At 32.3% G+C, this 17,473-nt stretch overlaps 1 protein-coding gene and 3 non-coding genes across 5 annotated transcripts; 3 read left to right on the forward strand and 1 right to left on the reverse strand.

Moving 5' to 3' along the window:
• Positions 1 to 642: 642 nt before the first annotated feature.
• LOC11422087 (fructose-bisphosphate aldolase-lysine N-methyltransferase, chloroplastic) lies at positions 643 to 8,834 on the reverse strand. Of its 2 annotated transcripts, XR_003013306.2 has the most exons (13): positions 8,364 to 8,834; positions 6,650 to 6,725; positions 5,173 to 5,378; positions 4,950 to 5,036; positions 4,766 to 4,858; positions 3,948 to 4,102; positions 3,758 to 3,842; positions 3,596 to 3,682; positions 3,395 to 3,514; positions 2,979 to 3,080; positions 2,735 to 2,905; positions 2,588 to 2,636; positions 643 to 1,040 (listed from the first exon to the last, which is right to left on the reverse strand). XR_003013306.2 is itself a non-coding variant. In XM_024786649.2 (12 exons), exons 1-11 carry the CDS (start codon positions 8,688 to 8,690, stop codon positions 2,738 to 2,740), a joined length of 1,506 nt encoding a protein of 501 aa, XP_024642417.1. In that variant the 5' UTR covers positions 8,691 to 8,833; the 3' UTR covers positions 643 to 1,040; positions 2,735 to 2,737. The 2 variants fall into 2 exon arrangements, 1 of the variants encoding a protein (XP_024642417.1); XM_024786649.2 differs by lacking the exon at positions 2,588 to 2,636 and having other exon boundaries at positions 8,364 to 8,833.
• Positions 8,835 to 12,065: 3,231 nt separating this feature from the next.
• LOC112416126 (small nucleolar RNA Z199) lies at positions 12,066 to 12,144 on the forward strand. The gene has a single exon (XR_003006440.1). It is a non-coding gene; the product is annotated as a small nucleolar RNA Z199 (small nucleolar RNA).
• A 75-nt stretch (positions 12,145 to 12,219) lies between these two features.
• LOC112416169 (small nucleolar RNA SNORD18) lies at positions 12,220 to 12,294 on the forward strand. The gene has a single exon (XR_003006477.1). It is a non-coding gene; the product is annotated as a small nucleolar RNA SNORD18 (small nucleolar RNA).
• Positions 12,295 to 12,617: 323 nt separating this feature from the next.
• Positions 12,618 to 12,711, forward strand: LOC112416130 (small nucleolar RNA R64/Z200 family). Its single transcript, XR_003006444.1, has one exon. It is a non-coding gene; the product is annotated as a small nucleolar RNA R64/Z200 family (small nucleolar RNA).
• Positions 12,712 to 17,473: the final 4,762 nt, after the last annotated feature.

Genomic DNA, 17,473 nt, shown 5'->3' on the forward strand with positions numbered 1-17,473 from the left:
CTCATTTCGAATTCTATTATCTGAAAATTCCCAAAGGCATCTACGGAAGAAAAAAATAGGACGTGTGATAAGGTCATAAGGTGTGAAAAGGAATAGTCAAACATTAGAACATGAGGGGGAAAAAGATGAGTTGAGCTAGACTTTATAAGACTAAGTTTAATCTGGTCAAGAAGTTCAAGGTTTAGTGAATCTTTGGTTTTACAGTAACAAAAAATTATTTTAAGTAAATAATTTTGATTAAAAGTTTGTTGAATGTAAAATTATTTATATTTAGATACATTCATGTAAAAATCAGTTGAGCAATAAATGAAAATCAATTCTAAAATTTAAAGCTGTAATTTATAGCTTCAAATTAGAATCAATTTTGAAGATAAAATCAATCATACACCAAATCAATGATGTTAAAAATCAAAATGAAAAGAAATGCTAACATGATAATTAATAATTTAAATCATATCAAATCTTTAAAATGTTCATTTTATATTCCAAAATTGTTCCACATGACATGACCCTGAAACAGGGAATAATGTGTCTGTATTTTAAAAAGTTTCACCAAGATATTGGCTTTTGCATCGTCCCTAGTCCTTTCCTCTCCATTTTTTTGACACATGACAAATACTACGCCAGAAATTCAACCACAGATTAACAAGAATTCATGTCTGTCATTATTTAGCTGCTCTATGTCATACCACATTCAGCAAACAAAACCTTTTGTGACATTTGAGATCTTTCTAACAATTTTAAAGTAAACTAGAGAAGGGGATCGGATCAAATATATTCCTGAGAACTGCATACAAATATATACACAAATGAATTACAATTTGTGATACAGATTTCCATTTACAAAAGATTACTATCATTCCAACACTCAAACTTAGAATCATCTGCGCGACCAACGACATGTTTTGGGAAAATAAATGCTTCACTGATGCTCCTATACTTGACGGGGTGCACAGAAAATACTTGAACCAACCCCTTTTTATATGGATTTGAAACTCCGAGCAGCATTGTTCTAGGTACAGCAATCAATCATGATTATTCTGAGAACACAAATATTAAATTTAATTAATTCAATGTATACCTTTCAAAAAAAATTAATTCAATGTATGCAGTTTTATAATAATTTTCAATTAGAAAATTGCAATAATGAAAGTTATGGAACCACTACAAAGGTTTGTATTGATTAATCGAGTCCAACAGCAGGTTTTGCAAATAGCCATTTAGGAGCTCTGGGACCTCTAATCAGCCCAGCTTGAACGAGTTACATTGCTTTAGGTACCCAATCAGGAAATTGTAGTTTTCATGCATGGAATTCTACACCTGATCTCGGTGTTGATCCAAAGATGAATCACAGCCAATATTTGACTTCAGATCCCTTTCAATACTATTGTTTCATTAGTAGTCTAAAGTTAATGGTGAACACATTTTCTTTACCATCGTGGATGGATATACTGTACGAACCCCTTGTTTTAGCTAACAAAAGAGAATTTGGACTAGATTATGTGCATATTACTCAAGGGGTACAATACTCGGCATGTTTTTCATATTCATCAAGTAATTGGCTCTCAAGGAGAAAATCCAATGGCATATGGGATACTCTTTAATTCTCACTACTCTCTCTTGGAACCCATCTTTATCCTTTGCTCCATTGGGTATTTGAAAGAACATTTGTCATCCAATTCACAATTGTCATGTGACTGAGTTTAACTAAATGACAATAAGACAGAATCTCAGGAGATTGAAAAGGGCAAGGGGACCAATGAAGAAAGCAAACATTATTAAACACTTTTTTTTTTTTTTTTGAACAAGAACACTTTTGTTTTGATGTGCTTAAGGATCAACATGATATATGAGAGAGTGTTGCCGCAAAACTGTCAGGCAGCATAATCTCCGAGCTACATGATCGATATTATTACTGCTTTACAACATCTGGAATAACAAAGTAGGTCATCAAGTGTCCTGACCAATAAAAGTGGGTCTGGATCTAATCCTGGACACTCGGTTTGGTCAGAGCAAGTTGTGGATTTGAGTAGAAGCTGCTGGGGATGGGTCAGAGCCCCATCAAGGAAACAAACCATATACACTTTGGACTACTGATGAAAAACCTCAAATTTCAGAGTTTTTCCTTTTCTAGTAGTATATCTGTTTGTCATACCACTTTCATTTCCTCCTTAAATCAGGTTTTCTGATTAATATGAAAAATATGAACCGGCCAAGTCCAAAGCACGCGATCAATCTCCTTTGCCTTCTAGGCTCGGAGCTTGGGGATTGTGTATCCTCCAAGCTGAGTTATATGACTCAAACTTTTCCAACAGTTATTTAGGCCTAAGTCACTTTAGCAAGCTAAATTAGGGGATTATTACAATAATATTCGTTCATAATGGCAGACAAAATGTGACCACAATAAGCGTAATGGTAGAGAAAATGTGTCCACAATAGAAACGTGCCCACTGGGGTAAACTACAAATTATCCTAACCTAATTCAAGGGAGTTGCCAACCTAGGACCAGATTAACCTTTTCCTTTCATTTCCATGACATTCAATAGGGTGCTTAATATACAATGCTATAAAAAAATAACAATTTTACCAAACTTGGATCATTAAACCCATATTGTACTGCACAAATTATCCAGTTCCTAAAAGCAGATAACATGATTCAGGAATTACTGCAAATGTTCAAGAAAAAGATGATAAAGATGTTCAAAAACGGAGAAGGAGGGATAGAGAGTTGAACCTTTCATTTTAACGATGGTGCATAGGGAGCAGGGCATGGCGATACACTGTGGTCTGGTAGCTGGCTTATGAGATCCATGATTGCCTGCAAGCATGCATGAAGCATTTTCTTTTCTAGCCTAACAAGTTGAGTAGCAACACGCCTCTTTGGATTCAAACTGCCATCTGTCAACTAAGATGATACATAAATTGTCAGTGAAAAGTTGATAAATCAATGTCCAATTTCTAATTCAAATAAATAGTACCATAGATTCATCTTCAGCCAAGGTAGTAGGGTAGGCAGCCAGCCGAGTATTGAAATAATCAGCAAGCTGGTCCAGCACGGCCCGCTCCATACAAGGGCTCACCTAAAATGAATAATCAGAGTAAACTTTTCACATCACAAGATTTACTCCCCATTTAATTATATTATATTAGACAATTTTTTTTACTATTTTTAGAAAAAGATTAAGGCAATAAAATTAAACTTCATTTATCACAGTACATCATGATCAGATTAGAGCCTCAAGTCAAGAAAGCAAAATATGAAATAGGAAGTGAGCAAGACATCAAGAGAACTTGATTGTATTAATATCTAGGACAAATACTAGATTTTGATATTTGGCAATCACAAAATTCCTCAAATTCAATAAGGAAAGCACAAGTGGTGAGACAAACTTACTGGACAAACTGGACCTTGAGAGGAGATGACAGATTGCATCTCAGAAGGATCTGAAACATAGCCTAAACGCATATATGGAATCATATCTGAGACAGCTTCTCTTTCCTTCCCAGTATATACCTGCACCAAGATTGAACTAAAAAATTAACAAGAAGAATTCTCAATAACCTTCAATTAAGATTAAGAGTTTAGTATTAGTACATAAAACGTTTGAATTGATAGCTTTCCATTTCTTTGAGCAACTATTCTTTTATCTTGATATTGTGGATCTTCAGTACTCAAAGCCACCTGTGACAGTAAGGTTAAATCTGAATTGAAACAACAAAAAAATGAATGCAAACTAAGTAAATAACAAACTTATACCTCAACTATGAGTCGGTCATTGGAATTATCTTCATCAACAAAGCCATAGTTTGTAAGTAACTTTGTGTTAGGCTGTGGGCCACACCTGAAGATGATCAACTACAGATCTTATAATGAAGCCACTGATACAAAAACAACTACATCCTTATTTAAAAGTAGATGGTGTCAAATGAAGCATGAATTATTATACCAGACAACAATCGGGTCCCCAGCTTTATAGGGGCGATCGACCACAAGCTGAACAGCACCATCAACAGCAGTTAACATTGCCTTGCAGTTGCTACAGTAGGCCAACAAAGGAGGTCCCAGTGGAACCAGCGCAAATCTCCGAGCTAAGCTAACATTCTGATTCCAAAAAACAATCAATCAATTTACACCCATTGTTGAAAGAGAGGGCAGGTTGTTGAAAGAGAAGGATAGAAGGAAGGTTACATGAACACATAGATGAATGCATATGCATGTATCATGTATGTATACTGTATTATGCATGCATGCATCAATCTTAAGGTTTAATCATGGAATATAATGGTAACAACTATCCAAAGTTTATAAGGAAAAGAATGTATAATGTAAAAGCAACAAATGTCCATATGTGCTAAAATATCGTGCACATTTTGTAGTTACAATAATAAAGTTTTATATTTAAATTAGATTATCAACACTTCACCCAATCCAACAATCAATTAAATATATTTGCAAATTAGAATGAATAAATTTAGGTTTAGAGCTCATTGACCTAATGTTTAAGTGTATCATAAATGATTATGCCGTTTCAGATTAAGGTGATTTTCATTTCCAAATGTGACGTGCAAAAGTTTAAGTGTATCATAAATGATTAATGATTATGCCGTTTCAGATTAAGGTGATTTTCATTTCCAAATGTGACATGCAAAAAGTAGAACTAATAATGATTTCATCAATTGATTAGCCTGGCCATTATATACTTTGGAGTTTTCTTGAGTATATTTTATCAGCCATATAAATATGTAGCAGATGGGTAAGTTTTACCTGTAAATGCACAACACATGACTGAACTGCTGCAAAAGCTTGTTTGAAAATCTCAAATGGAAAAGCCTCGGTAGGAAGGTCATATGGGTATTGCTGCATTATACATATAGAGTAAGCACCAAATGACCTGTGTGTATACTAAATAAATTTTGTTCTTGTAAAATTCAAGTGCATGTTTAATTACCTGAAAGAGAGAACCAGACATAAACCAGACCGTGTCTAGTTCATTATACTCTTTTCTTATTCCTTCAATCCTTTTAACAATTTCATCCTAAATCACAGCCACCAGAAGTTAGTCTTAATATATTTGAAAAATATAAAGCATTAAACAACCTAATATTTTCCCTATCGGTAGCATGGACTTGGTGTTCAGCGTTAATCAGGAAGGAGGGAGAGAGGTGGAAAACCTTTAACGGACTTCCTTCAAGGTATGCCAGCTCAGACTCTGACCATAGAAGAGGTGATTCCACTGCCAGTTGACCCCTGCCTCGTTGCCGATCAAGTTCCCTAATGTATGGATACCAGAAAGATTTCTTTCCCTGTTTTTTCTCATACATCAGATACAAGGCCAAGCACGCCAATTCGGAAAACTTGTTTGTGGTCAATAGCTCGGCTGCAACAAGGACAGAACACCGATATATAATTTCAAATTTTAAAATGCTTCAGCAAACCTACTATCATCAACCCAACTTTTATTATAACCGAACAACAAAATGACACACTAATCAATTCACTAAGTAGGAACTGCAAAAAAAATCACCCTTAACATTGCCTTATAAATAAACTCAAGGTTAGTTGATTGCTATATTCATTTCCACAAGCATACGAATGTTTTGTCACCCTGATAACCCAAACATCTTCAATACAACTTCTAAAACATTTCTGACACTAAACATGATCAACCACAGGAATGTGATATACTGCCATCAAAATATTTTTCATCCAACCTTACATAATAACAGTGTTGTAAATCGAGAAAAATAGCAGTTTGTTCAAATTCCACAAAACTACAACACTATAGCGCCTTATATAACAATACTTTGTACTAAATATGGCCGCTTTGCTATTAGTGCAAATTCCGCTTTGCTATAGCACCGATATGGCCGCTATTTGACAACACTTCATAGTAATTCAAGATAGTTAAATCTCCTCTATATCTAAAATCATTCAAATAAATATTCCATCTTAATGGACATGTTCCTCAATTCCCATCAAAAGCTTTAAATCTTGCTAACCAATGCCCATCAAAAATATTAAATCTTTTGTTAGATTCTCAAATTATATTCAAAAAGGGTTAAATGTCTTATAGTCTCTTTGTGCGACACTCATTTTTAATTTAGTCCCTATATGAAGAAAAAAAATTCAACCTAGCCCTCCTATCACTGTATGTTTCTGTTTAACACAATCTGTTGGAGACTTGGAGTGATCACACAGCAAAGAAAAATAACTAGATTAAAAATGATTGTCACATATAGGAACTACAAATGCTACATTTTTTTCATTCTTATATATGGCAGTCATTTTCAATAAAGTCCTTGACTCCTTGCACTTTACATTGATATTACGCCGTCCATCGTAGTGTTATAAAATAGAGATCTATAGTAATCAATCATAGAAGGAGCAAATTAGAAATGAATGTACACACGGACTAAAGTGATATTTCAATCAAAAGAAACCATCAAATATTGTTTTTTTTTAGGCCATTTTAATTCCTATTAGCACGTCTTATCAAATTAATAAAAATTAAAAAAGAGAAAGCTATGCAATTCACATTCTTTTGTAATAACAGAATGAAGCACAACACAGGACATAACAGAAAGAGAGAGAAACATAAGAATTGCATAATGAGGAATGTTATATCAACACACTCTTCTCAACACTTACCAATAGTCTCGTTTCCCAAGACACGCTCTAGAGTGACAACCAATGAATTTGGAACTGAGAAAGCAATATCCCCTTTCTGCAAAGCATACAACCAAACTCATTAAACAAAAGGATTTAAAGGATATGCATGGTCAATGTAAACCCGTTTAACATTGGCACTCATTAAAATGCCATTATTTTGCCATATCACCCCATTTTTTAATAGTATTTTAAAGTCGCTAGTATCACATGAAAAAATAGTGGTCTTTTATTGGATGTAAGTAAGACTAAAACTAATGAGAAAATGGGATATGCACTGTCCATGTAAATTATGTTCACACAATGTCTAATGATAATTCAGCATTTTGCAAGTTTTTTTACTTGAGTTTAATAGCTATGCACTGATAGTGTTAAACAATTTTACACCGTCATTCAATAAAAAACTCATCATCTTGCCACATATTCCTAATTTGTAACTGTTTTTTTTTAGAAATAGCTATCAGATATTCTATTCTTATTGGGCGTCAGTCTAAAACTAGAGTACACCGGCAGTGCATGTATTTTTTTCTCTTTTACATTGCATTTACAAAATGGGTTTAAATGGCAATATCATGAGTTTTTATTGGATGTCTGTATAAAACTATTTTACTGACATTACTTATCCATTAAACTCAACTATTTACACTGACATTCTATACGACCATTAGACATATAATAAAAATGTCACATTCAACTTCTATAAAGTATATAGCACAGACACTTCAAATCAAAGATGTGTCTAGTGTCTTGCACTTGTTCAATTCCTACATCAACTCTTGGTGTAGTTCCATTGCAGCAGTTTCATTCAATCACTTTCATTTCATAAATAATTATCAGTAAGTGTCGTATCCGAGTTACAAGGCGAACTCAGGTGGCAATAACATGAGTTCTTTTTTGGATATATCATTGTAATACTATTTTACACCGAAATTACATCTCCATTAAACTAAAAACTAACTTACACTAACATTGTATCAAACCATTAGACTCATAATAAAAATCTCTCATTCAATTTCTATTGCTAAACCATGTGGAACCGACACTTCATATAAAAAAATGTGTCATGTGTCTAGCACGTTAGAATCATCTTAGAATTCGTGTTGGGCCTAACTCACCTTACAAAATCAACTTGTAAGACGAGGACCGGCCACACTTATAAACACATTGTCAAGTCATACCTGACTATAACTCTTGACAAATCCTACACTAACACGTAGGTCGTGCCATTGTGGTGTGGTTTCATTCAATCACTTCCGTTTCTTAAATAATTATCAGTATCTACATGTCAGTGTCAGTATCGTATCCAGTGTCAGTAATTGATGGATTCAATCACTCATTTCTTGAATCGATGTCAGTATTGTATCCAGTGTCACTAATTGATAGAATCAATCACTCATTTCTTAAATTATTATCAGTATCTACATGTGAGTGTCATTATCGTATCCAATGTCAGTAATTGATAGAATCAATCACCCAATTCTTAAATAATTTATTAGTATTTACATGTCAGTATCGTATTCAATGTCAGTAATTGATAGATTCAATCACTCATTTCTTAAATTATATCAGTATCTAAGTGTGTCGGTCAGGTGTGTGTATCAGTACTGTGTCTCAGTGTCAGTGTCGTATCCGGTGTTAGTAATTGATAGATTAAAACACATCAAGAAACAAAAAGAAACACGCAAATTAAACAAACCTGAAGATCTTCACTAGCAGCAACATAATGAATAGGTTTAACACTGTCATCAAGCGAAGGTTTATCCTTCAAAACAACTTTACATGGAGGAAGTCCATTCTTATGCATCCACGTCTTCAAATCACCATCATCCTCATCACGCTTCTTCTTACCTGTAGCGGCGACTAACGTATCGGAATTCGAGGCGGAACAGAAACTTCTTCGCCGGCGACGGTGATTGGTGGAGAGTGAGAGAAATGAGGGAAGACGGTGTGATAAGGAAGAAGGGGAGGTGGGAGTAGAAAAGAAGAAGTGATTTTCGGAGAGGGAGAGATGAGAGAGTTCCATTAGGGTTAGGGTTTTGAAGAAAATTGGGATTTTTTTGATTGATTTTGGTTTATGAGAGAAATGAAGTGAAGAAGAAGAACAAGAAGGGATGTGATGTTGATTTTAGTAGAAGTGTAAGGTAGAAGAGATATTTGGGTTTGGACCGTTGTATGTGATATAAGGATAAGAAAGAGAAAAAATGTTGTTTGGATTTGGTGATACTATGGGTTGGAGGGAAACAAAAATCATAATGATAATAATTTAGAAAAGGTAAAATTACACTTTTAAGTCTTTTAACTTAATTTCAGATAACAGTTTGGTCCTTTATCTTCTTTTTATTTTAATTTGGTCCTTTTTGTCCATGTTCATATGAAATTTTAAGCTTAAAATTCATGATTTTATTTTCTTATGGTCTTTCAGTCTTCAAATCTATGATTCTCGTCTATGTTTGCATAAGAATATTAGATTTGAAGCTTGAAAATGTATATGAAAATGGACAAAAAGGACCAAATTGAAATGAAAAAAAGATAAATGACCAAACTGTTACCTGAAATTAAGTTAAGGGATTAAATGTGTAATTTTGCCTTTAAGAAATGAGTGATTGATTCTATTAGACATGTTATTTTTTACGCATGTATCCAATGATATATTATCAACTTAATTAACGAATTAATTGATGTGGTAACACATCATTAGATACATGTGTCAAGTAATTATAATGATAGTGTATATTATTAAGTTTGCATCATTTATTTGATTGGAGAGTTTATTAGTATACATCGACAGTGTAAAAAAAATACACATGTAACTAATGATGTATTACTACAATATTTAATGAGGTGAAAACACAAGATTTGTTACACCTCAATAGTTGATGTGTTGTTACAACAATGAATTATACATGTGTAAAAATTTGTATATTGATGGTGTTTATAAATTAAATTATTGATTGATTCATTCCATTGCTTTTTACTTGTTGATATTGAAGCTGTTTTACACCACCAACAATAAATTGATTCAAGTGGTAAAAAATTTAGACTTTTTAAACAAGTAGTCGGAGAATTCGATCTTTAACTTTTTTGTATGATAAAATTTTGTACACGAGTGTAAATTCTTGTAAGAAAAAAAAAGTGAAGGTCATTTATATTAGATCACATTTATTTTTAATCTCTAATGATCGTGTTTTTTTGTTGTCGGGGTTTGAATCTCGGACCTTGCATATTTTATGCATTGTCTCAACCCATTGAGTTAAGCGACATCTCTAATTATATGCATGTTTATCAGATATAAGAATGTATCTTCATATCAATTCTCTTTTTTATCCTACTTCGGTCTTCATTTCCTACTCAATTTGGTATCAAAAATTGGAATTTATCCATTTGAATCAAGGTTATTAACAATAAATCAATTTGATTTGTCAACACTCACATAATTAATCATTAATTAATAGTGGATATGATTTTATGATGATGTATCGCCAAAATTTAAACACAAATGTGTGCAAAACATATGGTTAATAAGGAGATTGAAGTGAATAGATTGTGAGAATAGTGAACACGTGAATTTTTTGTAACTTATTTAATCACAATTGATAATCTAATACTTATTAATCAATCTTTATATCCCCAACACTTGATATGTCTATGTCACCATAAATCATCGCCAATGTAACGATATTCCACTACGTTGTTTGTTGTCGTAGGTCATCATTTTGTTGTTGATTGTCGTTGTTTGTGGCTTACTCTACATCTCTGCGAATTTCAATATCGAGAAATGCATAGACAATAATGATTTCAGCCTGCGGAAAATGAAGACGAGGGTGAGGGTGTTCATGGTCCAACAGGAGATCGAAGAGGCACTTGGTGAAGCAAAAATGTCAGCCACATTATCGAACAAGGAGAATGAGATGCTTGATAAAGCCCATAATGCCTTGATTCGAAGAGGAAGATTGGTTCTACGATTTGGCTCTTTATATAAGAATCATTCTCACTGAGATGTCATCTGCCTTCTCCTCTATGTAGATGGCATGTTGATTATTTGTAACAACAATGCATACATTTAGAAGGTAAAGATGAATCTTGAGAGTTAGATTGAAATGAAGAATACGTGGGGTGCTAAAAAGATTATGGTTATGCAGATCACAAGGTATAAATCCAAGATAACCTTATTCATCAACCAAAAGGACTACATATATAAGGTTTTGAAGAAGTTCATTATGGATCAAAAGAAGTCTCTCAGCTGTTGCACGTAAAGAATGCTCAATTCACATTAAAAAATAAATAAATCATAATTACAACATTTTTATATTCAAAAGTTACTTCTTTTGACCTTTTAAACGTTGTATCAGGACATTTATTAGCATTTTCTAATAATTATAAATTAAATATCTAACTAGAGGTACTGAATTCAAATTCAATCCAGTCATGTTAAATCTCCAAGAGAATTTTGCCACTCAATGCAATTCTTTTTTTTTTGGTTAAGTAGTCTAGTGGTTGGAGTTCACACAATTAAATATGGAGAAATTGGATGTCTGGGGTTTGAACCCCGGCCCCTGCATATCTAAAAATTTATCACATAACATTTTTAATGTTAAAAAATATGATGGATGACCAAAACTGTCAAATTTTAAAATGGGGACGACTAATTAGATATGTTACCGTGAAAGTAGAGTATATTTTTGAACCATCGAGTTGGAGGACAACTATCCTCCTTTGACACGTAATATAATGAAGTTTTTTTTCTTCAACGTAATCCTCTTTAAGATAACCTTAAATGTCTTCGACAATATAATACCAAATATCTTCTCTAATATAATGATCGTTGGGTTGTTCTCATACATCATTAACAAAATAATAAGTCATTCTTTTAGATAGAATCTTCTTCGGGTTGTATATAATAAAATTCAATGTTTCGCCTAAGATGTCATTCTTCAGAATGTCCACTGCGACTCAATTAGGCTAAGGCGTAATTTTTTTACTTTTTATGTCATCTTTAAAAACTTATTTATTACTATTTACTAGTATCAGTTAAATTTTGTATGATATAAACCAAGTATCATCCGTGTGCAACTACAAATACAAGTACCTATTTTACTGTATCCACAAACTTACCAAATTCTCAAGTTACATGACTCGGTGTATATTAACATCTGAAGGCCCGGCTAATTAGCAACAACTTCCCCTTTAATTTTTAGGGTTTCAGTTTTTCTATAAACAACCAACCATGTTTATAAATTCACACACCAAAACATTCCCTTCACTGTATCTTTCGAGTTTCTCTTCTCTTATTTTCTCTCTCTCTCTCTCTCTCTCTCTCTCTCTCTCTCTCTCTCTCTCTCTCTCTTAAAATTCATTCTTTCTTTATCATCTTAGTGTTTTTTTGTTTTTATGTTATTGTATATCATGTGATGAGAAAATAACTGCAACAATACGATGGATTCGTTCCATGATTCCTAGTATTTAAGTCTCCGATGATTATTCAATTTTTGTTTTAAACTTTTTATTTTATTTTTGTGATAACAAAATTTGTTTTGATTTGAAACAAAACAAGAGAGACATGATGATGTTTACATTGGTCCGTGTTTCTGATTCACCGTGACCGACAACCTCTTCCAATTTCTGATCTCTCTTTCAAACAATTTATGTCTCTTGTGTTCGACATGTGTCTGACACAACACTGACACACTTGATTATCAGTATTGACGTGTCTATTATATTCGGTGTTTGGTGTTCGTATCTGAGTCATGTCACATTCTGTACATGTTTTGTGGATTTAATTGAATTAGTATGTAATATTCTGCCTTTTGTTGCAGTATACGTTATTCTGATTCAAATTATGAGTAGAAATTTCATTATAATTGAGAGGTATTGCATTAATTTAATTTATAATTTTATTTTTTGAATTTAGTAATTTTAAAAATTGTGTATTATGATTTATATTTATAAATTGTTTCTGCAGTGAAGAATGAAGAAGAAAATTCACATGTTAGACTCTAGAGATTTTTATGATCAATGAGAATGGCAACTTATTCACTAAGCAGAAACTTGTAATATATCTATGCACCTATGTTTTTTTATTTTATTAAATTTGGACATATAAATAGTGACGAGAGATTTTCAATGCATCTCAGTACTAAACTATTGAGAGAAATTTGTGTACAAACGAACACGTTATTGTTTATAACTAATGAAAAATAACATACAGTCATTAATTATTTTTTTAATAAAAATGTAAAGTTAAAAGATAATCAAATCGGTTCTCCTCTTCTTTCTCTTTGCTGATCAGTCATCTTGAAGAAAATATTATTATTTCCACATTAAGTTGTGTCCTTCATACTAAATTATCGTTCAATCATACACTATTGATGCCCAGGGAGTTTAATAGAACGATGTTTGGTAGTTAGGACATGACTTGATTGCAAACAATGAGGTTTGTCAATGTGACCGAAGAGAAAAAAAGATTAGAATGGATTTTCATTATATTAATTTTACATTTTTATTAAAAAATTAATGAATGTCATGTTACTATGTGTTTTGTAAACCCTAACGTTCGTTTTATATGCTAGTATTATTTGTTTGCACAATTCTCAAGTAATTGTCATAAACAAATACATTTGGTGTGGATGGCACGACCATAACCGGTGGCATCTCCGCTAAGTTGTCTCATATTCCATTGCCTAGTGGAGCGGTGTCGCTGCCTTTACCATTTGGGACTAACCATGGGACATACATTCCTTTCTTTTCTTTTTACCTTGTCTAATTTAGGGTTAAATAAGTTTTTTTGTCTTTATAAAATTTCAAATTTTGCTTTATAGTCCCTCTAAAATTTTACAAATTAGTTTTAGTCCTAAATATTTTTCATCATAGGTAAACTATCCTTTGAAATTTTGAATTACTTTGTGCAATATAGGGACCAAAAATATCATATAAAGTCATGTTGTTAATGGTGAAAATAGGTTCGTCAGACCATTTTTTTTTTTTTTAAATCATAAGCATACCAGAAACCGACTCTATCTCCTGCTCAATTTTTTCTAATTTTTAAAACATACTCTAGCCACACAATATATTAAGAGAGGCAGGTAGGGATTAGTTTCTAATTGCTTCTATAATTTAGGATAAAAGTGATGGAATTTTAAGTAAATAGTAGAACAAGATTATCATGAAATGTAACAAACCTATGCATGTCACTACTTTCATCTTTATATTGTGATACAACAACTAAAGTTGAAAAATCTTGTCAAAAAAAAAAAAAAAAAAAACTAAAGTTGAAATAATACAACAATAGAGTTTGTGTTTTTCTCCGAAACTAGTGGAATAAAAGCGGTGGTTGTGCCATAAGTTTGGTCAAAGCAATACAAAAACATTTGTCGTGATTCATCCTCATGTTAGCCATATCGTCGGGATTCAGTAAACTATGTTTTTCCAGGAAATTTATGAAATATTGTGGGAATTGAAGAAGATGAATATCTAACATGCCTCATGCATTAAATAATGTCTTGAACATTATCATATGTTAGTCAATACTATGAAACACTATTCTTGTTCATTGGAGAGTAGGATCGTCGTTGTTAGAGTTTAATATGATTTTTAAGCATTGATCCACTGGGACTCTACAAATAGGACTTACCTTTAATAATACATATTGACGCCATTGATACTATGTTTGCAAATTAGGTTGTGTGAACCATTGCTGCTTTTGCAATTGTGTGAACCATGTCATGTAGGAGAGAAATAACTTAGTGTATTTGGCATATGTTCAGTCTATTTCTTTGCGTAAATTAGCATTTTGACCCATGAAATTATAAATGTTCTTTAAACTTGTGAAATGATAATTTAGTCTATTAAAATTAAACTAAGAGACTAACTTAATTGACGTTCTTTAGTAATCCACTTGGATTGGACAAGTGGTGTTGACGTAGTTTGACTTTCATTTTCATCTGTTTGCTACATCATTTACCTTAGTCCAAAACATTTCTTAGCTCATCTATTAATATAAGTTTTCTAAAATGATAACTGAAGCTCACAACAAGAGACTATTTTGTATTTAATTAGACCTTTATGTAGGGGTTTTGACAGCGAGGTAGATATTATTTTCTATTTAATTAGACCTTCATGTAGGGGTGTTCGCGGTGCGTTTTGGTTCGGTTTTGAGGCTAAAAGTCATCCGAACCGCAAGATAAGTTTGGTTTAGTTCGGTTTTGAGGCTAAAAGTCTTCCGAACCAAACCAATACGGTTTGGACTGGATTGATTGATGCAGGTTTTTTTTAGACAATAATTTTTTTTTCCAATATTAAAATTAAATTAAAAAGTTAAAACACAACATATTTTTAAATTTCACCCAACATTACAATTTTATTTTCATCCAACAATGTTCTCAACTTCGTACATCAATGTCATAAACATTGATGTTTTTCTCCCTATCACGAAACTCTACCATCTTACGAAGTTATTTCGGGAGAAAAATGATTCACAACTTTAGGTCGACAAAATCTGGAGAAAAAGGTGGACTAAGAAAAATTGAGTGCAAAAAGTGACTAGTGTTTTATGTTGAGACTTCGAAAAAACTAAGAAGGGTTTTGCGAAGTGTTTTAACGTGCAATGTATTAAGAGAGGCAGGTAGGGATTAGTTTGTAATTGCTTGTATAATTTAGGATAAAAGTGAGGGAATTTTAAGTAAATAGTAGAACATGATTAGCATGAAGTGTAACAAAGCTATTCACAGACTCAATTATTCTTACATGACTTCTACTTTTTCATCTTTATATTGTGATTATGACACTATGTTTGCAAGTCAGGTTATGTGAACCACTGCTGCTTTTGTAATTGAGAGTGAAACTTCTACATAAAGGACCAAACCTTTTACCATTTGACCTAAATGTAAAATCACATTTGAAAAAAAAAATAAAAATCCCCCACCAATTATATGATGTATTAATGTTGAAAAATGTATCATCCTTAATGCAAGCGGAGGTATGTGAGTGTGGAGAAATAGGTATAATATCCAAGTAGGAGGCAAATAACTTATTGCATTTGGCATATGTGACTTGTGTTCATTATATTTCTTTGAGTAAATTAGCATTTTGACCCATTAAATTATAAATGTAAACGTTCTTTAAACTTCTAAAATTTTACAATGTGTAAACGTTCATTATAAATTTTATAAATGTAAACGTTCATTATATTTCTTTGAGTAAACTAAGAGGTTAAGTGTGTGTTTGTTTTGGCGTTTCATCATTGCCAAAACAAACACACACTAAGTGTGCGTTTGAGAGCCTTTGGAATTGATAATAGAGAAGCTACAATGTAGGAATCTCTTCAAACGCACGTTCACAACAAATTCACCGTCAATACAAATATAGACTAACTTAACAGACGTTTTACAAATTTAAAACATCAGTACAAGTTTAACTAATACAATATCTAACCAACTTTGGTGTAGCTATAGACAACAGGATTGGAAAGAGTTTAGTTATTGGAAACTATAATTAACATTGTAAGTGAATAAAAGACCTATCATTAGTAGGTTAAGACTAATTGTCATTTTACAAATTTAAAGAACTCTATTACGTTTAAAAGAGTAATTTTGACATTCAATGACTTAGACATTCATTGTTATAGATATTTTGACATTTAAAATTACTTTTGTAAACTTCAATGTCAAAATTTAACAATGTTAAGTTATTCAATGTCAAAAATACTCTTTTAAACTTGCAAGCATCCGTTAAATTAGTTCTTTAAAATTGTTCTTTAAATTTGTAAAATGACAATTTAGTCTTTTAAACTAAAGAACATCCGTTAAATTAGTCTCTTAGTTTAATAGACTAAATTATTATATTTATTATTTCATGGGTCAAAATGATAATTTACTCAGAAAAAACAGAATGAACAAATAACTTTTTTTTTGTGGGGGAAATGAGATAATTTCTTTGTCTCTTATTTCGATAACATACCAAATTCTTCACATTCACATGGCTCTGTCTTTATTAAGGACTATGCATTGTTCAACAATAATACATCATATAATTGGTGTTTTTTTTTTCTTTTCTTCATATTGTGATTGATTTTGCATATAGGACAATGAGTGAAAGGTCTTGGTCTTGGTCTTTTGTAGAAGTTTCCCTCTCAATTGCAAAAGCAATGGTTCACATCACCTCACTTCCAAACATAGTAACAACAATGTCAATATCCATAACGATGAACATGAGTGTTTCATTCACTGGTAAAAATATTGACTAACAACAGATGCCAGAGTATAGAGGCTTTATTTTAATGCATGAGGTATTTTTTTAATCAATAGAAAATAATTAAATAAAAAACTACAAGCAAATGAGCTGAGCTCCTAATAAACAATAACTTGATCGAAAAAAATGGACAACAGATTTCTTCACGCGTGTATGAGCAAAAACAACATTTCAATCTCTCAACATAAAAGAATGAATGTTGTCCATAAGAGTAGCACAAGGATGAGTAAGTAGAACATGTCTTTAATAAATGTCAATGTTGTTTGAGAATCTGACTCATAAATGATGTCTCTAAAACCATGATCCCAAGTGATCTGTAACCCATGCAAATAGCACAAAGATCAACATTAATATTAGTTGTGAAATGTAAAATGGTTTCCGATTAAGCACCATGTATATAACAAGAAGCATTTGGTGATATATGATGTGCGCACCGAACTTGACTTATAGGGCAGTTACTAAAAAATATATTATTTCTGGATGGGGTGGAAACAAGAATGCTCGTACCCACACATATCCGTTCAATTTTGCGTATAATTATTCATGCCCATGCCTGTACTCGTG

The sequence above is a fragment of the Medicago truncatula genome, chromosome 6 (assembly GCF_003473485.1).
Source record: "Medicago truncatula cultivar Jemalong A17 chromosome 6, MtrunA17r5.0-ANR, whole genome shotgun sequence".
Lineage (NCBI taxonomy): Eukaryota > Viridiplantae > Streptophyta > Magnoliopsida > Fabales > Fabaceae > Medicago > Medicago truncatula.